We start from the raw sequence: 27,441 nt of genomic DNA on the forward strand, positions 1-27,441 counted from the left end.
CTGCAATATTCAAAGGCACTGTAATTGTAGCTATCTATGAAGATCCTTACCTGCAGTGACATTTTAATATATATCCCGTTTTAAATATTATCATTTATACATGTGAAGACAATTCAGCATTATTTAGAAAGCTGATCACTGATACTTGCTATAATTTTCTGTCAACACTCATTTCACAGTCCTTACCACCACAAACATCTACACTTCCAACAGAAATATCCCCCTGTATTGTATTGTTTGCATACAGAAAGCACAAGAAAAAGTGCAATTCTAGAGGCTTTAAGTGTGATGCAGATGCTTAACAACATTTAATGTAGTTAAGCAATTTTAATTTTACAGTTTAAATTGCAGTTTTAATTATTAGTTAATTTCACACAATATCCAGTTCTACATTGATATGTAAAAAACCTACATACATCTGACCACACACACAGAAGAAACAGTAAGAAGGACAAGATATTATAACTTAAAATGTATGCAGTAAGAAAAATAGAAAAAGCATGGGTCTTCATCTTTCATTTCCTTTAAAAAATAATGGGGAATTCACTTAACAAGTAGTAAACTTTTTCTGAAAAGAGGAAATAAATTAAGAGTTCATAGCTTTTCTTAAAATGTATTATCTAAGTTTATTCTCTGCTGATCACAAATTCATTTTCTGTTAGAACTACATACCACAGTCTGAAGGCATTGGTGCTGCAGCAACAGAAAAAGTAACAGATGTTTCAGAGTTTGGGAATAAGAACCCTTCTCTTTCAATGAGGGAATCTCCTTCTAAGGAAGGTTCTGGGAGATCCTCTATGGTCATCTTCTAGAAAGCCACCTTAGGAGGAAAAAAAGAATAAATAAATAAATACATACTTTGGATTAGTTCTATCATTGTAAGATATAATGTGCAATAAGACTAAAACCTTTCCTTTTTGCAAACATAAACTATTACCATTACATTCTTACAAACTAATAAAGTGCATTAGTAAAAGCTAGTAGAGTATGGAGTCAAGGACAACCAGTTTCTAGTTTTGACTTCATCACTAAACTTGCGTGTTATTAATGGAGAACATGGTACTTCTCCCCAGTTTTCCACTTGAGCAGTAATGAAAAACGTAATGCTATAATTAGCAACTGCAAGGCAATGACAAATGGATTAGTGTGTTTTACAGCTTGATGAAAATGTGAAGCATCAAGTACCTGTCCTCATACTCTGCATGTATATTCCTTTCCTTCACCATGAGCAAGAACATGCTACCAGCTACCGCTTTCTTCTCTTAAAATTCTCAGTGCTTTAATCTTCCCACACAAAGCTGCAGACAATTCATCACCAAGTGACTCACTCCTGGACTCATAATTCTATATCAGTTCCTTTCCCCTCTGTTTTAAAATAGCATACTTACCACAGCGTTGTAACATCCACCCTTGTTGTTTAGTGTTTCCAGTGTTGTTTCCAGTCAACTTTTCAGGCCTTGGAGCAACCTAGGAGAGAGAAGAAAGATTAAATAGCCATACAGAGTTATAGTGACATATTCTAACAACCAGGCCAAGTCACATCCTAGTTACAGTTCACATGCTAAGGTCAGAGGAGAGCTGGCTACCACCTGTAAGACATCTACTTGGGCAAATTCAGTAACAAAAAAACATTATTCTTAATAGAAACAGGCATTACTGCACTATTGGGGACTACATCTCACAACAGAAAAGCTGAAATTCTGCATCGTGTATTTTCATTTTTTATATACTCAGGCTAAAAGCAGCACTCTACTACACAACCTAAATTTTTGTTCTGGAGATTGCTGTACAGTGGTCTTTACTCAGGCATTTGTTTGGACAGTTTGCTTGATAGAAAGAATACATGGAGCTTCAAGGCATGTTTGTTTTTATTACATTTAGTCTATACACATGAGTAAACAGGAAAAATAAAAAAGTAGTCTGTTTTTGAGGCTTATTTTGTTTTTCATATCTCACACACAACAAGCTCTGTGAATAGATTTGTTCTAATTTTTCCCCAAATACATTTGTCACACTACCTGGGAACCTCACATAATCTACATTCTAATATAAAAGGCATTTTAGCAGTGGATTACAGGTGCTAATCTTGAAGTAAATAAATGAAAACCTCCTCTTCTGGCACCCCATGAACAGTTCACCCTGTCCTCAACTTGGAAAAGAGGGCCAGATGAAAAATGCTCATTTTTCTTTAACTAGTTTATCTCCTCAGTCTTACGCAGCTGTACAAATGCATGTGCTGACACAAAGGGAAGATCAAGAAGGAGGCCACTGGGAAGGGCAGGACTATTTCTTCCCACGGCATTATCAAATTGCATTGGCTTAAGCATTCTTAGATTCAACAAGGCCAAAAACATCACTAATTATTTCAATTACTATTTTCATCCATCAAGGAAAAGTTAGAGTTTACATTTTGAATGGCTTTGTAGTCATCATAAACATGACAGCAATTACTTTCTTGTATGAGAGACCAGAAATTCTCTTAAGCTGCAAGTCACTAATTAAATCTCTTTTGTAGGGCCACAGTGAAATAAATTTGCTACCATTTCATATTTGTTCAGAGGCTATGGCAAAACTAAACAAGGCAAAGCTTTGCAAAACACATGAATCCACAACAGTTTTTCTCAGGTAGCACATCAGATGCTCTCACGACATGCACAAAGGAACAAGTAATATGGATGAGTATAGAAGAGATGAAAGCTGAACCTGTTAAGTCAGAAAAAGACAAGAACAGAATTATAAGCCTTTTGCACAGTGCTGCCAGTACACACTGAGGAAACAAAAGAAACACAATGAAAAGTAGCCAGACCTGACTGAGCAGATGGTTAACAGGAAGAGGTAAGATTTGTAAAGTACGATGACAAAAAGCTGCTACAACTAGAAATCAACAGAGACTTTTCAAAATTAATACAAAAAAGACTGTTTATTGAACACAGAAAAGCAACCTGAACAGAACAGACTCTGTGCATTTGCCAAGTATCCAGGGGACCTGTTACTTTGAAGGGCCAGAGGGTAGAATACAACCTGTCACATGGGGGGAAAGAATTCAGTACACAAACTGCCAAAGCAAACCAGGCACGGAAACAACCCGTGTTGTTGGGCAGGTGACATGAAGACCACAGTGCTACAATGCATGCACCAACTCAACTCCATAAAGAATGGCTTCACATGTTTACAGTAGTGCCAACACCCCCTGACCTAAGCATGCACATCCTTACATCATGGGATTTTAGTCTGGATCTAGAAATATATTACCATGTCATGACACAGTAGTGAACCGTGCAATGCCAAGGCAACAACATGACTACCTCCAGAGACTGCTAGCTCAGGTACAAGAACAACACAACTAGTTAATGTCACACTCGCATACCTGGAAAGGCAAAAGGAAAGCAAAAGGTTGAAAAACGTTTCAAGGAAAGGGAAAAGACAAAAAGACATTGTCTTCATAACGACTTCTGTTTGGAGCAAAAACACAGCTGCCTAAGGAATTAATAATATCCAAGACATACAAATTCAGGAGGGAAGTCCTGGTGAAGTGGAATGGAACATCTTCCAGAAGAGCAATGATTTTGCTACATAGTAGGATGAGAAGGTTAGACAGACAGCAGGAGACAACCAGAGAAGTCGGTGAAAGGACAGAATTTTACTGTTCACAGCACTGACAAACTACCACTAAGCACAATTTAGTGCAGTAGAGAGTACCATACTTACTATTTGCCAATCATACGTTCTTCTAACTGAGTTCAATCTGAAAATGAAAAATAGAAATTTCACTGGAAAAAATGATAAAAAAATAAGAAAATTTGAAGGAGTCATCAGATGCACATGCACTTATGCTGGCAAGACTGAAAAGCAACTACAGGTTTCCTGATACCCACACATTACAGAGAACTGCATGGTACCTCTGCATATGAAAAACACAAGAGAAAAAAGAAAAAAGTTGTATAATACAGGATCCAACTTTTTCATGTACTCCAGATTTTGCAATTTGTGTTAAATCACAAGGTTTTCCTGCAAGTGCTGTAAAACACTTGCAAATGCTGAAGCACTGCAAGTGATGAAACACAATTGTGGTGCTATTTTTTACAATAACCACGTAAAACGGACTACTTATCGCGTACTCATACGCACTCAAGAAGAAAAATTAAGTTTAAAGAACAAGACTTTTGCACATACACTATCTGGTTTCTCCATAAAATGTACAGCACGAGTGGCGGACATGTTACATGTGCACAGGTAGACTCAAGACTGGTTTTTCAAGTGGTGTGCGGGGCCCTCTTGCAACACGGCACTCGGTTTGGAGAAGGTGGAAGCGCAAGGGAGCTCAGGTTCCGGAGCCGTCCGGATCGGCCCCGCTCCTTCAAGGCTTCCCGCGTTACCTCCCGCGGCAGAAAGCCGGTCCCCTCCGACGCGACGACGGGGCGGGTATCAGAGCGAGCCCCCGGGAGCCGGGGGGTTCCCAGCCGCCGCCTCAACGGGCCGGGGCATGCGGCCTCCCTCACCGCGCCCCTCCCCTCCCCACACGGTGCTCCCGCCTTGCCCCACGCAACGGCGGCCCGTCGGGCAGACCCACAGGCCCGTCGGGGGGGGCAACAGAGGAGGGATCGCTGCGCCGCGCGGCGGGGGCCTGGGCCCGCCGCGGCTCGCCCGCTGCGGCGGCCCCCGCGCCGCCACCCCGCCCCCACCCCGCGCTGAGGGAGGGCGGGAGAGCACCGGGAGGCCGCCGGCCCCTGCGCCCGCTCCCATGCGGGAGGCTGCGGGGACACAGCTGGCCCCCCCAGGCCCTACCTGCTCTCCGCGGGGAAGGGCTCGGCCGGGTGCTGCCGGGGCCTCCCGCGCCCGCCCGGAGCTGAGGGAGCCAAGCGAGGCCGCGGCCTCGCGCCCGCCCCGCCCCAGCGCGGCCAATGCCCTGCCCCTCCCTACCCACCGGCCTATCGGCTGCCAGCACCGCCCTCCTGACCCCGCCCCGCTCCTCCGCCGGGGTCGGGCCTGTCCTCGGCCTGCCCGCGGCCCGCGGCCCGCGGGGTGGGGGGGGCTGGGGGGGGGTGCTAGGCAGGCCCGGCGGCTGCTCGCCCGCCGCGTAGGACGGGACCTTTCAGCTGATTCCGGCGCCGTTAGAAAACAGGCAGCGCTGAGGTGAAAGGAGGTGGGAAACAACCGTTACTGTCGGGGGCACAGCCGGTCAGGCTGTGCGTTTCCTAAGAGAAAAACCACAGAGTGTGATCACGGGAGGCATTTCTAAGCATAACCCCTTAAACACAGGCCAGAGATGCTGCTTCGCCCAGGGCGACGGTAAACCGGCGCTGGAGCAGGTTACGGCTCTCCTTTGTCCTGAGAAGATAAGCCTGGAGCCCGGCCAGGGCAAGGCAGAGGGCAGATCCACCAGCTTAATCTGCTGCACCTGCCCATGGTCACCCAACACCGGTACCATACCACAGTGACGGCCCTGACCAGCACTCAGAAATAAAGTCAAGGGAAAATTAAAGGCAAACGAACTGCAGCTCTGGCAGCTTTGCCCTGTGGACAAGCAGGGAGATAATCTGGATACTCCATGCTGCTCACACACCTGAAGAAAAATAGATATAGGAGGTATGGCTGGGAGAAGTCGGAGAGCAAAGAGAGACGGTGGCACAGTGCCTCTTAACTGAGGATTTAGGGTGCCAAGTATTCATGAATGCTTAACATGATAAAATGTTTATGCACCAACAACTGTGTAAAGGGACTTGCTTAAGGTCACACATAATCACCAGCAGATCTAAGCAAAGATCTCAGAAATCTGGACTTACCAGTTATTGGAGGAGTGAAAGCAGCAACTTCCAAGAAAGATTTCAAGGGGTGCTTATCCAGTGCTGTAAACCTAATCATAGAATCATTTGGGTTGGAAGGGACCACTAAAGGTCACTTAGTTCAACCCCCCTGCAATAAGCAGGGACATCTTGAACTACATCAGGTTGCTCAGAGCCTTGTCTAACCTGACCTTGAATGTGTCCTGGGATGGGGCATCTACCACCTCCCTGGGCAGCCTGTGCCAGTGTTTCACCACCCTCAACATGAAAAATTTCTTCCCTATATCTAGCCTAAATCTACCCTCTTTTAGTTTAAAAACATTACCCCTTGCCCTACCACAACAGACCCTGCTAAAAAGTCTGTCCCCATCTTTCTTAGAAGCCCCCTTTAAGTACTGGAAGTCTGTATTAAGGTCTCACCGGAGCCTTCTCTTCTCCAGGCTGAACAACCCCAACTCTCTCAGCCTGTCTTCATAGGAGAGGTGTTCCATCCCTCTGAACATTTTGGTGTCTCTTTTCTGGAACCGCTCTAAGAGGTCCATGTCTTTCCTTGCGCTGAGGGATCCAGAGCTGGATGCAGGACTCCAGGTGGGCTCTCACCAGAGAGGAGTAGAGGGGCAGAATCACCTCCCTCAACCTGCTGGCCACGCTGCTTTGGATGCAGCGCAGGATACAGTTGGCCGCCTGGGCTGTAAGTGCACATTGCCGGCTCATGTCCAGCTTTTCATCCACCAGTATCCCCAAGCCCTTCTCGGCAGGGCTGCACTCAATCCCTTCATTCCCCAGCCTGTAATGATATGAGGGGTTGCCCCGACCCAGGTGCAGGACCCCACACTTGGCCTTGTTGAACGTCATGAGGTTCACACAGGCCCATTCCTCGAGCTTGTCCAGGTCCCTCTGGATGGCATCCTGTCCCTCAGGCGTGTCGACTGCACCACTCAGCTTGGTGTCTTTGGCAAACTTGATGAGGGTGCACTTGATCCCACTGTCTATGGCATTGATGAAAATATGAAACAGTACTGGTCCCAATACGGACCCCTGACGGACACCACTCATCACAGATCTCCATCTGGACATTGAGCCATTGAGCACTACTCTCTGGATGTGACCATCCAACCAATTCCTCATCCACCTAACAGTCCATCCATCAAATCCATATCTGTCCAATTTAAAGAGAAGGATGCTGTGGGGGGCTGTGTCAAAGGCCTTACAGAAGTCCAGATAGATGACATTCGTAGCTCTTCAAAATAAGGATCTAAATCCAAAGACTGGTAATATCTAAGAAACCTATGCAATGGTAAACCCATTTTCATATGGCTATAGACCAGGCTGCTTGAGGGGAATATGACCTGGTTAAAAACTCAGACTAGTCCTGGTATATTTTTATGCTCAACATGGGTCAATATTAAGTAAATATAACTGAAGTTTATAACCACGTTTTTTTTGTTTTTCTAGTGATAATATTAAGGGGCTGACAAGTGGAAATTACCTCAAGTGAAGTACTGGAAAAGTCAAGAGTCTCAAGTGCTCTCAGATCCCAGAGTCTTGAAAACTGAAAGTGGAATATGGAGTTGCAGTTATGATAGTAAACATGATAGCAGATGGCTAGAGAAAAGTTAAGGTAATTCTTCCGTTTCTCAGAAATGTTCCATACTTCAGAAAAGGCAAAGAAAAATTGTAATCCCGAAAATGCAGGCCAGCTATTTTCACCTCAAAGGGTACTTGAGAAAAAGATTTTGAAGTATAAGCAAAGACATGGTTGTAAGCGAGATCAAATGTGAGCTTAGTATTGCCAGTTGTTTTCTGCTTTTTTTAAGATGCTTGATGTTCTGGGCAAAGGAGATATTTTATGTCTGATATTGAATAATGGTCTGTAGTGAAGTGCCTGAAATGGAATTTATTAGCAATTCTGGAGAAGACTAGAATTTAGGAGAGCTTCAGTGGAGGTAAAGTGCAAGCACAATGGGAAACAGAGCTGAGTAGAGTTGAATGGAAAGTTGCTGGGATGAGGGAGGCTGTTGATGACATCCTGGGCTATTATTCTTGGAAGTAATTTTTTTTTCATATTTTCCTTTAATGATTTTGGCAGAAAAAACATCAAACTGATGAGACCAAAAAAATTGTAAAGAATTGGTGTTAAAAAGGAATGAAATAATAAGATTGATGTACAGGATCATCATATGGAAGTGACTGAGGAAGAGAAAGATGCAATCGTACTCGACAGTTACACAATGAACATCATTACCAATATGATGCAATGGCATAAATAGCAAACACATATCTTTGGATGCATAACTGGAGAGTTGTGGCAGGAAAGTATTCATGCCAGCAGGTTCTGCCATCCCCTTGGGAAACTACACGCAGTTCTGACCACCCTTCTTCAGCGAGAGGCAGCTAATCTAGCATGTCCAGAGATGATCTGCTAGCACAGTCAAGGAAAGGAACAGCTTATTTTAGGAGATTACCAAAGCATGGCTTGTTTAATGAAGCAGAATGAAAGCTGAGAGAGGGTATGGTTGCCATCTGCAATAAACCATGGAAAATGGTGTGTGAATTAAAAGGTAACATTGAATATGAGGATAAAACTGGGTGTAAATACTTTTATGTTAGAAAATAAAAGCAAGCACCTAACAAAGCATCTCAGTTTCTAGAACATCCTGCTGGTTGGAGCAGTAAAGGCAACATGGGCATGGTGGTGTAGTGTTGATGATCTTAAAGGTCTTTTAAAAGGTCACATGGACTTGATGATCTTAAAGGTCTTTTCCAACCTTAATGATTCTGTGATTCTGTGACTTTAGCTCAGAGTGAATCCTGTGACTTAGTGCTGCAGCCACAAAGAAGACTAGACACCATTGCCTGACCAAACCCCTGCCTGTCCTGACTTCCATCCCTGGGTCCTGCAATGAAAATAAAAAAAAAACCAAAACAAAAAAAACAACCAACAAACCAAACACTTTAAACCTCATTCTGTACCTTTTCACAATAAGTTTTTTCAGCCATTCCTACGTACCAGGATGTGAGTCTAAATAAAAGTCTCTTCAGCCTATCCTGTCTGACTCATTCGGTAATGCCATGGGCAGCAAAGTTGCTGAGCACCTGGAGAACTCAAAACAATGGGCTGCAGCAGCTCTGACCACCTTGGGAGGAAGATGGGGAAATGATGCTTGTGAGCAACAAGCCTCTTTTAACTAAAATACTATTTCACTTCTTGTTTCTCCTTTGGCATTACTAACCAGTTCCTTCATCTTCACAAATTTACGTGTCAGAGGAAAGGGATCATTTAAATGGCTTTGGAAGACATTGCAGCTTCAAGTAAAGCCACTCTAGAACAAGGATGAGGGCAGCAGAAAGGTTCTGAAGGCGAGCGTGCTTATGAACCACTTTTCACGTGGCTTCAGGACAGCAAGTATGTTCAGAGGATGACGGATACTCCAGGAGCTACCCTCAGAGCTGGATGTGAAACAAGGAAGCTGTGTATCTACCCGCAGTCAAGGCATTTCTCTCCTACACAAAAGGCTACTGGTCACTGTCAGTCTTTCCAGCCCTGCCCATTATTTCCCAAGGGACACGCCACCCTTCCTCCCTCCAAGCGTCAGCCAGCGCCCTTCCCAGTTTCTGCTCTATGTGCCAACTCCCAGCTCCTCACATCGCACCCACCGCTTCTGGATCCACTGCCTTGAGCCTAGCACTTCCTCAGGAGCCACTTGGCTCCTCTCTCATTAGCGCCCAGGCAGTGAAAGGTCCTCTTTTCTCCAGAGTAAATGCCCGCTTCACACATGCGCGTGTCAGGGCTCACACCAGGACGGCTGCCCTTGCGCACCGTGCTGCCGGGCAGCAGCTGCCATGCTCCAGGCTACCTGCGGGCTCAGTGTGGTTTCACACAGCTATTTGTGCACGCACTGTGGTTTGAGACACTCTGCAAGAGGAAGCCAGAAGGAATGCTGTATTTATCTCAGTTTTCAAGGAAACCCTGAGACGCTTTAGGTGAGGGAACCCACTGGGAATGGGAAGAGGCATGAGGCTAAGCAGCTGGTCTCTTTTCTATCGTATCCTGGGATATTTTTCAGGACTATGAATCACCTGGACCTCACTTCTAGATCCCAAATCAACACTACCACCTTCCACTAGAAATGACAGGAGCCGCTGCCTGCCTGTTGAATTGCCAGTCCCTCACCTGATAGAAACTCACTTTCCTGGAAGTTGCTCCACAACCACAAACCTGCTTCCACTTTTGAGAACTGATGTAACCACTGCCTAGGCTAGTAAGACTATCCCCTTTTAATTTTCTAGATTTGCATAACTCTAGAAATCTATACTTAAAGCTCTATGCTGTTTCACACAATTCTTGGTCTTAACTCTTACCTTTTGGCAGTCACTGTCTTAACCATTGAAACCAGCAGTGAATGTACTAGTTACAACAGACAGCAAGCTTTTAAATATCCATGGATTTCTTAGCAAAGAGAAACTAAAACAAAGTGACCAAAATACACATTCCAAAAATACTAGGCAAATGTAAATATAGCTCACAAAACTACCAATGACCTCAAGTGGTGTTAAGCTCATGCAATTTTTCTCGACTCCTTTGGGTCATCTGAGTATACCAACAGCCATGTGCAGGCAAACCCCAAAACTGACTCCCTTTAAATTTCTACTTCTACTTCTTCTTCTGTTAATTCCTTTATAAAGTATTTTTGCTGGAGAAGGAAACCAGTTTCCTACATGTTTTCAACAACTGACTAAGTGTTCCCTTTTCAACTTGTGTTCTGCAAACAGTAGCATTGCAAACCAAAATACGTTACTATAGCAACTGCACCAGGAATGACATCAACATACAGCAATCATATATTACAGATTACTAATGCATCTAATCCCCTTACACTCAAAAATATTTCCTTTTCATTCTCATAGATATTCTCTTCTACCACTGGTTTTTACCTAACTTACTCATTTTGTCTTCTCTTTTGTTGTGTGACCATGAGACAAAGCATTTCCCTTAGCATTTTCCACGAGGTAAAGCATTTGGATTTTTCTGAAGTGCCTCAGACTTGTAAAGCTATATATGACTACTTAGTAATAAAAATACTGATGAGGAAAATGGAGTTTCATAAGTGGTTGTAGACAGGTGCATCAAAGTTCCTGCTTTCTCACAGAATCTAGAAGTTTGACGCAACATTAAGTAGTCATATTGCATATACATGCAGTTAAAGTTAGTATAAAACACACACCTTGTTAAAACACGTCTTTTATGCCCCTGGATCTCTAACTAATAATAAATAAATAATAAATTTAATATCAGCTTAATATTAATATTTAAAACAATAAATAAACATAAACAAGGATTTTGCTTTTTTTTAACCATGCATGTATTTCCTGCAGATGATAATGCATAGCCTGAAAATAACCAGAAATAAACAAACAAATGTGACATGATAATAAAATCAAAGGAAAAAGTGAAGAAAAAGAACTTCCCAAATACAACAACTCACATGGAGTTAATTGTCAAAATTCCCGCTGCAAACAATGGAACTGCTTTTCAAAGAAAAGTCACAAGAGATCTCATAGCACAAATATTAAGCAGCTCCATAAAGATGTCTCTCAACTCCCACTGTAAACAGAAGAGGTACACAAAGGCTAGTTGCTTGCTCTGCTGTGTTTTTCCTTGATGAATCATGGAGACCTATAACACCCTGACCTGCAGGATCACTAGGATGAAGCTCCATTCAGGCTCTAAATATGCCCTGTTTCTCCACTCTGAACACACTAGATATGTGCCTAAAAGGGAATGCAAGAAGAGCTGGGACCATTGTTGTAGAAACCACATCGTAGCGAGACACAGAAGCAGCAAGAGCATGAGCTACGTGACTTGCAAGAAGCAGAGCCAAGAAGTAATTACCTGATGCGTTCCAGAAAAGCAGTGAGGGAAATGACTATGCTATCATGTATATTAAGAACAATTTATGTGTACCAGAAAAATTACTTTAGAGAAAGCACATAGAGTTTAAAAATGTTCCTGGAAATCACTGTTCTGCCTTGTCCCCTGTAAAAAAAAGGGAGTTTTGCTGCCCCTGTCGAACAGAAAAAGTGATTTGAACAACAAGACTACAGAGAATAACACCTTTCCATGTAGATATTCTGCTATTGCAGTCCAGCACTAAGGAATGAATCACATAAGCAGTGCTTTGAAGTCTGAGAATGCTTTTGGCAGCATGCGGAGGTTTCTGGGAATCAGACAAGATACCTGCGAGCACGCAGTTAGAAATCACATCGCTAAAGAGAAGCTGCAGGCTCCTAGCCAGCGTTACGAGTTGGCCGTTGTTGTCTGCAACCTTTGCAACACTGAGAAATGGCCACCTTTGGTAGAAAAGCTGCATCCGGAAATTAAAAGATGAAACCATTTAGGCTAGTCCGAGTAATGAAGAGGTGATGGCTATTATCACCCTCATCCACATACATCTCTTCATAAATAAATACTGGGAAAAGGTAAGCATCTTCTGCTTAATCACAGTATTCCAATTCCCACTTTGGTATCTTGAACTTCTCTTTCAGAGTGGGATTATTCTGTCCCAACCTTAGAAGTGACTCAAAGAGCAATTTTGGGTTTTTTCCTCAGAAATGGGTCTATATTTTTAATTTCTTAGATTTTGTTTGTTTGTTTGTTTTAACCCATAAAGTCTTGCAGTTAAGAGAACTAAGCCCTGGCTGATGAAAAAGCAATAAAGGTAAGCAAGTCACTTTTGTGACTGCAAAGAACACATTCAATTTTTTCTCCAAGACACTCAGAGGAAGGAAAAAATGAATTTTCTTCTAAAATATCTATTACCTTATAGAAAACTATATGATTTTTTTGTGTGGCTAACTCATAATCTTGAAAGTTTGAAGTTCACCATTCAGCCTGTGATTTCACTTTTTTTCTCCAAATTAAGTCTGATGATGTCACTGAACACTGTGGAAATTTTAATTGACAGCATTTTCAATGACAACAAGAAAGTACTTTTAATTTTTTCTTTAATCTGAAATTCTACAGTTTAGATCCATTAGATGCAGACACCTTCTTAACAACATATGCAAAACTTATTCTGCAAATACTATGTTATTGTGCAGTTCAGCTTTTCAGGTTGGGAAGTTATCTAGAAGACAAAAAAATACTTTCCAAGAATGATCACCTGAGGGGGGAGAGGGGGGAAATCCCATCTGGAAATCTTAGAAGGAAAAGGTAAACAGCTTCTCACTTGCAAGTAGGGGAAAATTTTTAAGACCCTAGAGGCAAAAGTCTAACAGGCATCTCTAACGCATTTGATTTTGTGTCTTGTAGTCTCCAGTGGGTACATACTGGGTCAAGGTCAACTTTCTCTTAGTTAAGGAGTATCCAGTGGCATTCACATGACTGTTCTAGTAGTTTCTTTTCAAAAGGTTTCAAAACACAGTCTCTTCCATTGGATGTCTGCATTCAATTGTATGTTATGTTTTTGCAACAAGTGAAAAAAGGAGGGACAGGTACCAAGTCCTTTTGCTTCCCAACATAGTGCAGGAAAAAAGTCTGCCTTTATAAATACAACATGGATGCTGACTGGCTGGTGCCTGCTTACCCTAATGAGCTTAAATTCTTATTTGTAGTGGACATCTGTCAAGGCAGAAGTGAGGCACGCAAGTCCTCTTAATCCATTAGCTCTAAATCCAGCAGAGCTTTCACACTCCTTTTTTGAATTGAAGAAGAAAACCTGAGTGGGAATTTACAATGGGACTTCAAGAACCGATCCTGGGCAGTAAGCACATGAGATTTTGAGGCAACCAACCATGAAAACTGACAGCAAAACTGGGATTGTGGTGGAAAACTCGTGAGAAAAATGCCAGTCTGCAGTTCGGGATGAAACAGTGAGTTTGATTCTTTGTTTTATTTTCCCTAGTTCATTTGGATTTTTAATCAAAAATAAAGCCAAAGACAGAGAAAGGATGGGCTGCACACCCTCTCACAGTGACATTGCTAATACTATTGCAAGAAGTGGTCTTAAGGCTTTGAATAAACCCAAAAGTATTTTGCGTATTGATCCAGGAGATAAAGGAATCCCACTGCTTGTTAAAGGTTCATCTTGCTACAATATTGATGAATTCCACCAATATGAGATCCAGAGAGAAAAGGAGGATAAACTATCAGAGCAGGACAAAAATGATAATTTGCAATTATCTTCCAAGGATCATTCAGATCCCCAGATTTCCAGGGAAGACAAGAAAATTGAGAGGGCAGCCACAGATGCTGAAGCTGTTATGTCTGAACTGATTGAGTCTCAAAAACATATCACTGAGGCCATACAGATCAGAAAGCAAAGCTCCTGTGAATCAGAAGCGTCAGCTTCCATTTGGGATGACAAGAATGAAAGCAATGCAAAGCAAATCCCAAAGAAAGGAAAGAAGCAAAAAAATCATAAGCTGGCAAAGCAAGGTCGACCTGGCAAAATTAAAGAAAAGTCCATTTTGCCCCCATGTGAGACAGAGAAAAAGGTAGATTTCCCAGAACTGCTTGTTAAGGCTCATCAGAGTGCATATGCCTACTTAAATCCCAACCTCTCAAAGTATGAAGCTATACTTCATATGGCCAACCAGGCTACCCAAACTCAACTCTTCCTACAGCAGATGGTAAGCTTTCTAGTGCTTCGCTTTGATGAAATCAACCAGGTCTTGGAAGAAATTGCCAATGATGGGGAAAGTCTTCTCAAAGACATAGGCGCAAATCTGGCATGGCCAGCAGAAAAAGGTGATTTGAAGGAACACCCAGATCTTCTGCAACAACTACTGCAGTACACGGTCAATAAAATGCAGTTACTGAGCGGAACACTGGCCTCCCTCACCTCCGATGCCCTGCAGGAGACATGCAGCTACCTGCAGTCTGCTGCAAGCAACTTGGAAGGAAAACTGAAAGCAAAGCAAAGCTTTGATGAGCGCCTGCTACGGACAGTAAGGCTGCTTGAAGCCTCAACAGTGGGATCCTCTCAGCCCCACGGTGATGACAGGACTCTCTATTCTGAGGACAGTGGTATTGGTGTGGACAATGAATCCCTCAAAGAATTCAGTGCTCTCAGCCAGCATGGACGACAAGCAAGCTGTGATTCCTGTGCACACGGACATCTGTCCCAAAAGCACGCCAGAACAGTGGAGCATGTGCGTGATGGGACAATGTCACCAGGCACAGCTGCATCCCATGACTGTGCACTTGAAAGGCATTTTAAAGATATATTTTATTCATCCATGCAGAGTAGGGAAGTGGCTTCTTGCCAGGGTGGAGTACCAGAAGGCCTTTCTACCATGCCTCAATACACAAGCTTGAGCAAAAGCCGTTCCTATAACTTCTTCCAGTCTGACTCTACTCAGGAAAGTGAACATTTCAAAATCGGTGAATCAACAGATTTTCCTTCCGATGATGATGAGGATGAAGGGAGCACCCTGGGGGAGGATGACGACAGCACAAGTTTATCAGATATGGGGAAGGATGCCCTGCCAAGGAGGCCCCTGTCTTCGCCTGCGGTCACTGATAACACACAAAGGCAGTCCATCAAGAAGACAGAGAATGCAGACACAGAGGAAATTATTCTGAAGATGAAAGATGCCATCAGTGAAAAAATCAAGTTTGTCCCAGCTAAATCTGGGCGTAAAGAATGGATAGAGGATGAGATCGGACGAACAGTCCTAGCAACAAGGCCCAGTACAGCAACAGGCAGCCAGAAAACCTTTAGGAAACAACGACGGTCCAGGTCAGAAGAATCTCTCAGAAGCCAGGCAGAGGACCCGACCCTCATAGAGCTTCAGAGAACTCAAAAAGAGCTCAGCAAAAGGCTGGAAATGTTTTATGGGAAGAAGGATACAGATAACAGCCTGGAGCCTTGGAAATTAAGAGCAGCACCTTATTTACAGGATGAGCAAGTTATAGCTAGGTCCTCTAGCAAACTGAAGGCGTGCCTCTCAAAAAATTTCAGCATCCTGCCTAACCAGGATAAAGTCCCTTTGTTCATGGTTGATCAAAATCCTGCCAATCAGCTGGATGAAAAAAGAGGCAGGAAGCCTTTAAGAGCTACTGTGCCCACCCAGGAGACATCAGGAGGCAAAGAGAAGGAGCCTCCTGGAACACAAATGCTCAGTGGCAGCAGCTGTGCCCCACGACAGTCTGTCAAAAAGCTTATTGAAACGTTCAGTCCTACTGATGATCTTGTAAAAGCCGCACCTTTAAGATCTTTAGGCCCAATAAAGTGCATCAGAAAATTCGGACTTCCAGTTATCCCACCCACCATTCCCTTTCAGAAAGGCCTGGCACCTTTAAATCTTAAGCATCGTGTTTCACCAGTAGAAGACACAAACCTTTCAAACACCAATGGAGTTTCTTCTAGCTTTCCAAATGCCTTTCCTCCTGCACCAGCTGCAGAATTAAGCAAGAAGGACGTGAAGGAAGAGACTGATGAAGACATTGAGAACCTGCCACCACCACCACCTGAAATGTTAATGGACACTTCTTTTGATTTATCTGAGCCTGAAGAAACTGCAAGAATAGAAGGAAACTCTTCAGAAGATGCCAAAAAGCCCACCAAAACAGAATTTCATGCTACTAAGAGAGCACAAGTTTCTCCCAAAATGAAAGCCTCCCTTCAGTCCATTGACTTATTGCCAAGTAAAAATATCAGCGGCCCCAGTGCAATGACTAATAAAGGTCTAAGGAATACTGGACCAGGGGACGAGAAACTGCAGAGGTACTCTCTGGAGCTGAACCCTACCAACGTGCACATCCCTAGCCAGGAGGAGATATTAGCAACCCAGAGAAAGGAGGCTGCAGATTTGTACAAGCAAACCCATAAAATTATTCCTCTTCAAAATCCCACTCGGGCTTCCAAACCACACAGCAACAGCTCAGAGAGCAAAGAGCCCAATTCACCTGCAACTTCAGTGCAATACCAGAAGCGTGGTTCTCCCAATTTGCTCAGGAGAAACGAAAAAGGCTCAGCATTTGCCAGAAGGGTCTCCCCAACGAGAACTCCTCCTTCTTCTCCACCAATGGAGAAACGGCTTGTCAGCCCCCCAACACACCACAGACACTCTCTGCAGGCTTTCAGCAGCCCACAGCCAAGCTCACCCACCATGCAGAGGAAACCCAGTCCGCCTACAAGCCCTAGGGTGCCCAGCCCACCCTCGCAGAAGAAGCTGCCCTCTCCTCCAGCTCAGCGAAAACCGCTCAGCCCTCCCGCAGGGCACAAGCAAAACTCACCAACACCATCCCGACTGCTGAGCTCCCCGGCCTACCGCCGAGATGCGAGCCCCCCTCCATTCCCCACCACCCCCTCCCCACCAACCTCCCCATCCTGCTCCTACAAGGGGCCGAGAGCTGGGCTGGATGCTGGAGACGAGCATCAGCTCTCCTCCTCCAAGAGGGGCAGCAACATACGTTCGATATTTTGCCCAGCCACTTCTTCTTTATTCGAAGCCAGACCTCCATTGGTATCCAACAAACCCACTGTGGAGGTGACCAGCCAGTCTGAAGCTTCACCACTTTCCCAAAAGAGCAGCCTGCTTTTCCGACAGCCCGGAGACCGGACCAGAAAGCTATCGCTGAGTGCTGCCAATCCTCAGCCGTTCGTAAGAAGAAGTTTCTCTGACCGCCGACCAGGGGTCCAGTTTCGTCTTCCAGCTCCTCTAACAGCCAGCAGCGAACCTGCACTTAACCAAGCAAGGTAAGGAACTTTCCACTTTAGGTCAAAGAAGCAGAAGTATAGCACTGCATTGTCTTTCTAAACTCCTGGTGTGAATTTAATGTCGTCATGAGATTTCCCAGAAAAGTGCCCAGTTCACATGCAAAATAGATGGCTGAGCAAAGATAACACTGTAGTTGGACTAGATGATCATTGTGGGTCCCTTCCAACTGAAATATTCTATTCCTATTCTATTCTATTCTATTCTATTGCCCCAGATTTCAGTAGACTATCAGTCTGAATAAAGGGAAGAGTTAACTTTCTGTAGCTTGCACAAGCCTTACAGTAACACATCTGCTGTGACAGGCACTCCAGGGAAAATTCAGTGTTGGTTTCATGGCACAGAACTCTCCTTATTTCTGTGGGGGCTAAGGACAGCCACATTCAATTCTTACAAGCTTGGAAGTAACCCTCAGGTTATAAATGTCTTTAAATAACCATGAGACAGCAGGCTTAGACCAAGAGGAAGGGTATCGTTCCTAACATCAGCCTCCAAGCCAGTAAACTGTTCAGCTGACATCTGTATTAAAATGTTTCAAATCAGCTGGCAAGAATGATGGACAGATAATGTGTAGGCAAGGATCTATATGGACATAACTGTGGCTTGAAATTTTGAGCTTCTCATGTAGGCTTTCAGATCTAGGTGCTCATTTCAAGCCTGATTGATAGATCCACAGCCCAAACCCAGTTTTCAAAGTGGAAAAACCTCCCAAGGCTACTGGAGATCCATTGCTCTGAAAAAGTCAGTTTAAAGAAGTTGAAGCATCAACACACTCCAATTCCACGTTTGCAACCATTGGTGGTCATTTTTAAATGAATTTTGGCTTAGCTTTAAAATTTATCTACTACTTCAAAAAAAAACCCAAAAACCAAAACAAAAAACCAGTCACAAAACCAGCCGGGAAACAGAAAAGAGTATTTGGGAATACTCAAAGATCAGCCTAACAGCCTGGAAGTACAAAGTGTTGTTATTCTAGTTTCTTAGCATCTTAGGATGTTTAAGTCCATTAAGCTTTAAGCTACGCAAGAAGATTAAAACCCTTCTCAGGTAACCTTTCCTCATGTGAGGAGTATTTTCACTCTTGACACAGAACAGCTGAAATCACATGAATCATCCCCATGAGTAGGGATTGCAAGACCAACCCTAATAGGAGATAAAACTGTGCTTGTAAGCACACAAGCACTCAGTGTGTTGCGAGTACAGGAGCACTTATGGATACTGAAGTCAGGTGTCCAGGCATTCCCTCCCCAAAGACAGAATAAGGACCAAGTTTCCCACACTGACAGTTGTGGAATGTGGTAAAGAAAACATGCAAAAAACACTGGGAAATGCAAACCGTTTTGCATTCCCAGTTCTAATATTGCATTATATTCTGATATTTGAAGATTTCCTAAAAGTCCTGTACATTGTAGCTGGGTTTTCTGTTGTTGTTATGTACTGTGTGAAGTCAGCTTTGTGTACTCCAGTGTCTCCTAGCAGAAATATATGTTTTCAAAAGAGGCTTTATGCCCAACCTTGCAAGACAAAAGCCCTGGCAGTTTTATGGATCAATTTTAAAATCAGTCTATTAGAAATGTTTAGCTAATATATGCTTCAGTGGGGTGTATCATTTTTCTAGTGTAGTCTGTCAGAGCATAGAGAGTAATATAAAAAACTGTAAATAAAATCATCCCTTTCATGAAAAAAAATACATATCTTAGTGTTATGATATATAGCACTTGGGAAGAATGAAATATATCCTGAACCAAATTCGGCTTACCATTTATACAAATGAACATCAAAAGTAGCCTTACTAAGTTAGTCCAAATTTATATCAATATAAGCAAAAGGGAAATTTAGCCCATTAGTTACCACATGCAGTGATTTAAGATGTAATACACTACTATGTGTTTTGTTACACTTAAAATAAGCTGCCTGGAGTAAACTTTTACAGATCTTGCATGGAATGACCTAATAAGAATATCACAGCGAATGTGCCGACGGGCAGGGAAGAACCATTTTAGGAGCCAGCATGTGGCAAAAGCTCCGAGTGCCCCTCACATCACTGCTGGTCATCTCCTCCTGCTGAGGAGCAGAGCGGTTGCCACAGCTGTGAGCACCACATCGCCACGCACAGATGCTGACCCCTGCTCTTGCAGCAGATGCCATAACAGATAAACCACCACACCCTGATCCATCTTTCTCCTTCAAGTTCATTAAGCATCCAGGGCTTCCTCTGCTTTGCAATTTTCAGCTGACAAAGGGAAAATTCAAAATGTCTCTCTAAACCAGATGTTGTATTCCTAAATATCCTTGTTCTGGCCATGTTTGCATCTGGTCTCAAATTCACAAGCTATTCCCACCCAGCTGTCAGTCTCCTTTCCTTCATTCCTTCCCTTGCTCTATCTCTCCTCTCCAACAATAACAATGCCTTTTTTCTGACGGGGGCTGGGGAGAGGGTGTTATTAGCACTAGTTGCAGGAGGGAGGGGAGGCAGAGTCAAACCTGCAATAGCATCACTCTTTTATAGGTAAAACGTTTTGAAAACCAGTGAGTTAGCCAGTTTCTGCCATGCTCCCAAACTCCAGGATATATCCCTCCACTTTTTCCATGCCCAATGAAAACATCATTTTCTGAGAAGCAGATGGATAAAGATAGGATCTTGTACAAGCAACATGTCCCTCATCAGGCAGCTGAGTCCCCTCTCCCACCCACCCCATTTTAGCAGAAACACTAAAAAAAAGAGGCGACTTCTATCTCATTTTGCTAGCTGGCAAATGTCAGTGCTGGGTGCAGATTTGCATGTGTCCTGCACACTCACTGCTCCTGTAGAAGGCAAAAAGTGCTCCTCTCCTAGGCATGTCTCCTGCTCATCCCATGCTCTAAGGAATATCAGGACTTAAAACATCATTAGCCCTCACTAGGGCTGGAGCTAGAGCCTTTGTGTTTAGTCTTAGGGTAGCCGGACAAGAGTTTCAGGTTTGAGTGCTCAAGGCGGTACAACTTTTTGACAGCCTGTGGATGAACAGACTGAGATAACCGTGCTGATTTCTAAGCTTGGTCATTTGACAGCAATCAGCAGTTATTGGCATCTTATCAAGGCATAACATGTACATAGAAATCCTGGGAATCTGTAATAGTATTTCTGTGTATGCAGTTAAACAAAATAATATTTCATCAAGACTGCTAATCTCCCAAGAGGCAGAGGAGAGATAGAAGATTAAACACTATTGCCTTTAACATATTGTTCAAGGAAGGCTTGAGAATGGATTGGGTTGACTGAATCAAGCCCAAAGCAAGTAGCCCAAGTGAGACCTTCTGCAACTGGGGGATATTTTAATCTGGATTAGTTTCATGACTGGTCATGTATCACAAATCCCTCCATTCAGCAGTCTGAATCTTTGCAGTCAGAGTAGGAACATAACAGCTTGTCTGTAGTTGAAAGCTAATTCAGTTTAGCAGTTTATGTACTTAAAATACAATAATGGTTCCCAGATAACTCTGGAATATTTCCTCATGTTGAGCTTAAACTACTTTAATTAGTTACAGCAACGCAGGGCACATTCCAGCACGAAGGCCCATGGCCTAAGGTATTTATAACTAGTTCCACTGCTATAATCAATCTTGATTCATAAAGTCCCCGTGCCTCTAGAGATTGCCAGTGCGACCTCAGGAACATCATTTACATGCTCTGTGTCTCAGTTCTCCTGTCTCCAGCGTGGCACATTTATACCACCAGAATACACATCCCACAGTCACGTTGGCATACTCAGAAATCGCTTTAACCACACTAAGCAGATGCATAACAGAGGTAATACCTTTCCTCCAGCAGAGTCCGGAACAAGACTTTTTGCTCAAATCTGTCTCTGTTTGCAAGCGAACCCAGATTAATACCGCTCCCCTGTTAAACATCCGAACTGTTTGCTTCCCAAGAGAGTTTTGGGAGGGGACCGTACAGTGCATTTGGCATCACAAGAATAAAATCTGGATGGTGCATATAAAAAGCATATATACAGGAGGAGACAAAGAATCCCATAGCATCATGCAGCATTTGAGCTTTGTGGGTTAACGTGGTCTAATCAACGCTGTTTTAAAAAAGTCACAATTCATTAGCCTCTTAACTTCAGCACCTTTCTTTCTGCAGCTTGGAGGAGAGCCCCAGAAAAGCAGGCGACTCTTGGAACAGCCCTTGTGTCCCTGAAATCAAAGAATCCAACAGATCTGCTTCCCACCCCGAGCTCTATGTCGTGGGCCAGGGGCTGCAGAGGGACTGACAGCAGAAGCGCCTGCGAAAGCAGAGGCACGAGCGAGGCCAGAGGCCCCAGGCGGAGGAAGCAGCCTTACCCCAGCCTCCAAAACGTGGCTTCATTTTTTTTCTTGCAAGGAAACAATATGATGACATTGCATCTAAAAACCCCAACTGGCCCCAACAACCTCAGGAAGCATCAGCAGAGTGGCAGCCAGCCGCTTCTCCTTTGGATTGCACTTTATGGTTTAACTCAAAGATTTACAGTGAGCCATAGAAAGACTTCGCAGTTGGGCGAGTCTGAGGCAAACTGATTTGATAAAGACAGGACCTGTAGCCAAGTCCTTTGTTTCACTGTCTAGTTAAAGGAGTCCAAAACCTTTCAGAAATTATCACTATTTGACAGGTTGTTTATTCAGGAGGCATCACAGTTTCAGTTTTGTAAAAAGTGGCTGTTGTGACATTTCCAGTGGGGAGGTAAAATCCTGAACCAATTGAATTTTATTGCAAAAACATCAATGGCTTCAGCAAAGCCACATATTTACACTAGTTATTTATCAATGCACAGAGAGACAATAAGGTCAAATACAAGTTAAAACAAAATAACCCCTTTTAGAGGAATAAAATTAGGGATCTTATTCCCTCAAAAAGGCTTTGATCTTCTAAATCAACTTTGATTATCACGTAATCTCATCACCTCTGGTTTCCAGGGTAGAAGGCTTAATCCTGATTAGAGTAGTTTTGTAATAGCCCAATCAAACACCACTATAAGTCCTGAGGCACCTAAGGATATGTGTCTTTTTTTTCCTAAAGGAAGAGAACGCTAGCATAGAGAATCTTGTTCTTCCTGAAAGAGGTTTAAATTCTTTCTGATTTATGCAGTTTGAGGGGTTTTATTGTAATTTCACTGAAGAGTTTAGACAGAGTCTTGTTAATAAAAACACAAGTTATTTACACTCAATTAATCCTAGGCTATTACAGCACCCACTGGAATACAGTTTCAGAATTTACTGTATCTTGCTCACCTAACTAATTTATTATCACAATTAAGATGCAACTTTTAATTAATGTAATTTTAATTAATTTAATTTTACTTGTTTTCATATGCAACTTTAGTACAGAACAGCATCCAGAAAAAGAGCCATTTATAGTCCTATGTTGATAGGAATAGTTTTCATTTTTCCTACAGTTTTCTTGGTGGTGGTGTCTGGGTTCACATTCACACAGTTTTTAGCATTTCCTGCCCACCTTCATGATAGGGGAACTGAGGCTTGTCTTACACTATGCAAGGGACCCCTTTGGATACTGAGCTCCTGAGTTTTAGCCTAGTGCCTTCATCACAACCATCCTTCAGTAAGTTCAGTGCCATTTTACTCCACAGACACAAGGAAACCTTAACTGTTACATTTACGGTGGGGGGCTGAATATAAAGAATTAACCTGCAGTGAATAGATGCTTTGGATTGTCAGGGGTTTGTGAGCTTGGGGTGGCAAAGCAGCCACACCCAGAGTGAACAGCTAGGAGATGTCCCCAGATCCACCTTGGAAGCGCTCAGGCAGATGCACCATCCCCTATCAAGTTGGAAAATCAGCCGGGAGATACTGCAAAGATCATTAGCGGGGCAAACTCTGCAGGCCAGTCTTCCCTCTCATCAGAAGTGTAGTTCTCTCCCAACTGCATAAAAATACAAATACATTTTTGCAGGCATTTTGGGTTTGTCTGTTCTGCTGGCAGTAACCACCCAGAATAGAAACAAACCAGAAACATGGCTGCAGAAAAGCAGCACTTGGCATGCCTAAATGTGGCTTTGAAGCTGAAAATGTAACAGAGTGGTAGGACAGCTTCTGCTCAGCTACTACAATCATTTTATCTCCTTATGGTTTTCATGCTGAAATTTCCCAGCATCCGTGGTGGGTAGTAGGAGAAAGTATTCATTTATATCCCCCAAGCACCGAATTCTGTGGTGCAAGAGCTACAGCAGCACATGGAGCGACACTTCAGCAATCAGGCTGGAAACCTCCCCAGACGTGTGCTAGCTTGACATGGAGTCAGCCAAAGCATCTTCCCCCAAAAACCAGGCTCCCATGAAGACGTGGTACATGAGCTGGCACCCTACTAGAGCATCTCTCTTGGCTTTGACTAAGGCCGTGGTCATCAGGAGGCTCATTGCAAACACAACCCCACCTAAACACTGCAGCTGCTGAAGGATTCTAGTGCTGCCCTAAGGATGCTGCAGCAAACCGAGCGTTGTATTCAAGAAATAGAGCTTCTCCAGGAGTGATCTACAAGTTTGTAATATGAACTCATGACTACGTACAGCCAACGGATTCTCTTCAGTACGGTTAATGTACAGGACTATTGCAAATAAGGTGTTTACCTTCAATCTGTATTGCAAGCATGAGATTAGGAGTAACTATAGTATGCAGGAAATTATAGTTTGGCTGGCCACTTTTTCAAAAAAATACTTTTTTTTTCCCCCCACAGGATTTTTGGGCAACACTTCCATTTTTCATGAATACAATGTTTCTGGAATACAGTTGTTTTATAAGACCACACTAAACTTCAAGATTTATTTTTTACTGATGTAAATAAATCAGAGTTTTTATATGCAAGGCATGAGTTTGATCTCTCTTACATTCTGTATGCAACTGGCTTAAAATCTTAGCCCAATCTTATACTATTGGCTCCTTCCTTATTGTTCTAATTCGTCCCCTGTGCTATAAAAAGTCCATTTGCTTCCTCCCCACCACAGCACAAACTTGTTTTATGTTTTACTGGTCCATCAACTAATTTAGGTTGCATTTCCATTAAGCAAATATGTCTTTTTAGGCTACAACATCCAGCCTGGACACCGACAGATCTGAGCAGAGGTCCTGCCCCTGCCCTGATTTAAGCTTGAGCTACTTAGAAATTTTGTACTCCCTTCGGTAGAGCTTCTATGTACAACCACAGCTAACTCGAGGACGGGGTAGTGGTTTTGCCCTAAGGGTTAAAATCAGAGTGCACCCGCTGCAGTGGAATCTCACTGCAGAGAGGCTGAGCATAGAGGGAAGCAGTATCAGTTTTCCAACCAGGGCTTCATAGCTGCAAAAACAGCAGCTAGCAGCTCCCTGCCACACTTTATCTGCAGACCTTTAAGAAGCTGGCAGCTGCCCTTGCTTCCAGTGACACTGCTCAAATCTCAGACCTTTAAGGGACTTGTCATTTCATACCCTCAGCATCTGAAGATGGTTAGAACGTGAAAGCACTACACACACTCCAGTTACTTCTTTTGACTTTAACATCTACCCCAGATACTAGCGGTACAGTTGACATTACTATGCAGGTTACCAATAAAACCAGCATATTACAATGTTTGCACCGCCACACCTCTTAACATCCAAAGCATTTCATTATCATTTATGAAGTTTTATTATTAAGAGGAATATTCTGAGAAGTCATCCCCTTTCCTATAGGTAGGAAGGAAAGAAATCACAACAGACAGATGAAGTAACCTGTTCTTACTGTCATGTCTCATCAGTGAGGAGCTGTCAACATCTCCTGAAGAGAAATCCTTATAGATTAAGAAATCATTAATCCTTCCACATAAGACACACTCAGTGCCATCATGACATGCAGCATATATAGATGCATATTGCAGTTACGAACTTCAAACTGAGATTTTGATCTTCCTGGGCAAGATTCTAAAGGTTTCATAATGCTTGCAGTATGGATTAGGGGCTCACTTCCATGTGATCCTCAGGTAAACACAAAGGTTAATACAAACTCACAGCTGTGTATCAGAGCATCTGAAAATTGGGGGCAAAGATTCCAAGTTTGCATTTCTTGCCCACTGCCCATTTTGGTTGAATAATAAAAATATTAATGTCAAAAAAGGATGTGCAGATACAGACAGTAAATACTCAGCAGGGCAAGGCGATCAAGACCCAGGACCATGTTATCCCTCTGATCTCATTTCCGTTCATCTCCCGTCTGCCCGCTCTGCATCTATCCTGTTCCACCACTGCTAGCACAAAATTACCTATAGCCTTCACCGTCACTAATTGCTCTCCACTTTACTGGTGTTCTGTATTTAAAAATCTGGCCTCTTACCTCTCCTCATCATATTCTTTTCTCTTTCTTTACAAATATACATCTCTGTGACTGCATCAAGTAACCCTGTGAGGATTTCTGAAGTTAGATGGTATAGCGTATAGACTTTATCAAGGCTATTTTAAAAGAGAAAGGGGCGATAAGCCTATCTTACCCCATATGAATCCCTCTGCTTTAATAAAGTTTTCCTTGAGGCATAGATGAGCTGATTATATAGCAATTAAAAAGAAACCGAAAGCTTTCAATGTTACAGGCTGTCCTTCTTTTATTATTACTACTACTGAACCACTGGGTCTTTAACGTATGAATGAACGAAAGCTGAAGCCTGAGGATGCTAACAAAGACCCGTCCTTCCCCAGAGCAGTAACTGTAAAGCTGTGAACAAAACTTCCCAGGCATTCCAGGAGATACACAGATATGCAGCAAGGCTGAGATGACTCTACAGGTAAAGCCTAAACCAACAAATTCACTAGCTGCTTGGCTTTTAAATGTGAGTCTAACTCAACTTAATGGGGCAATTGCCATCTTGCAGTCTTACACCCTCTTAAACCTAATGTAAATTTTATATCTCCTATATCCAAACTGGAAATTAAATCTGCCAGTACAATGCAATGGCTTTTTTTTTTTTCCCCCCCAATGTTTCCCTCCACTTTGAAGCATTGTGTCTCTCTGCTTGTAAATATCGTTAAGGTGGACAATCGGGGCACAAGGCAACGCATCTTTCTGGACTTTTTTGAATACTGAGGTTTTTATCAATAACCTGATATCCATGCGGATCCTTTTATCTTTACATTTCAGAGAAAATGCATGCATATACATACAGGCATTAATTATCATAAGAGACCTGGCATACAAGTAGGTTTCCATAGCACAGTTTTTCGCATGGATAAGCCAGGGAATGGAGAGCATCAAGGATGCCCTATTGTTACACAGGGCTCTGCAGCTGAGCAGCTAGTGAGACACAGGACTCCTGGTAAGCAGTTACCCATTTCTGAGCCTTAGACAAATTTCATATCAGTCCACATATCACATTAACAACAGCTGGTAGCAGGCTATCTCTAAGGTGCAAAATAAAGAAATAATCTAGAAAACACTGTGGACAAATTAAAAAAAATACAATACGACATTCTTCATGTTGAAAAACTCAGTACTTCAGAACTATTTATCCTACCTATAGCCAAGAGAGGGATAAAGCATGAACTGCATCTCTGAGCTCTGCTAGCCCTGGCAAGTCAATGATTTCCCATTTCCAGCCCCACAGAGCTCCCTTGACAGCCAAATAACTAGATTAAGATTTTCCACAGAAAAAAAGCCAATGGAAACACCACAGCACAAGGAGTGCAACAGGCATTTAGATGCTCGGTGTATTCCCAGTTTCCCTTGGCTGGCCAATGGCTCTGCAGCCTGTGTACTCCCAACACATGAGGAAGCTTGTCATAACATCTTCAGAGGTTGTTTACAAACGAGCAAAAATAGAAAGTTACTTCTTTAAATAAACAGCATACTAGTAACTTCAAGAGTCCTTTGATAGGTTTAATTTGGACTCCTTGCAGCAAAAAGGAGACTAGGACTTGTGTGAGTTTCTGTGGTTTTCAGACGATGCTTCCCAGGAGAATT

At 43.1% G+C, this 27,441-nt stretch overlaps 2 protein-coding genes across 2 annotated transcripts in view; one reads left to right on the forward strand and one right to left on the reverse strand.

Moving 5' to 3' along the window:
- The window catches only part of CLIP4 (CAP-Gly domain containing linker protein family member 4), a gene marked incomplete at both ends in the record, with an annotated part of 28,096 nt that extends 27,291 nt beyond the window's left edge, over positions 1-805 (reverse strand). The window contains one exon of the mRNA XM_081998302.1: positions 673-805. Coding sequence (XP_081854428.1) covers positions 673-805 — 133 coding nt within the window. The remainder of the gene's footprint in view (positions 1-672) is intronic.
- Positions 806-13,643: 12,838 nt separating this feature from the next.
- On the forward strand, positions 13,644-21,760 carry PCARE (photoreceptor cilium actin regulator; the record flags this gene model as incomplete). The annotated part of the gene is made up of 2 exons (XM_081997725.1): positions 13,644-17,488; positions 21,631-21,760. Exons 1-2 carry the CDS (start codon positions 13,734-13,736, stop codon positions 21,758-21,760), a joined length of 3,885 nt encoding a protein of 1,294 aa, XP_081853851.1. The 5' UTR covers positions 13,644-13,733.
- Positions 21,761-27,441: the final 5,681 nt, after the last annotated feature.

This window comes from Phaethon aethereus (assembly GCF_964289735.1).
Source record: "Phaethon aethereus genome assembly, chromosome: 3".
In the NCBI taxonomy this organism is placed as follows: Eukaryota; Metazoa; Chordata; class Aves; order Phaethontiformes; family Phaethontidae; genus Phaethon; species Phaethon aethereus.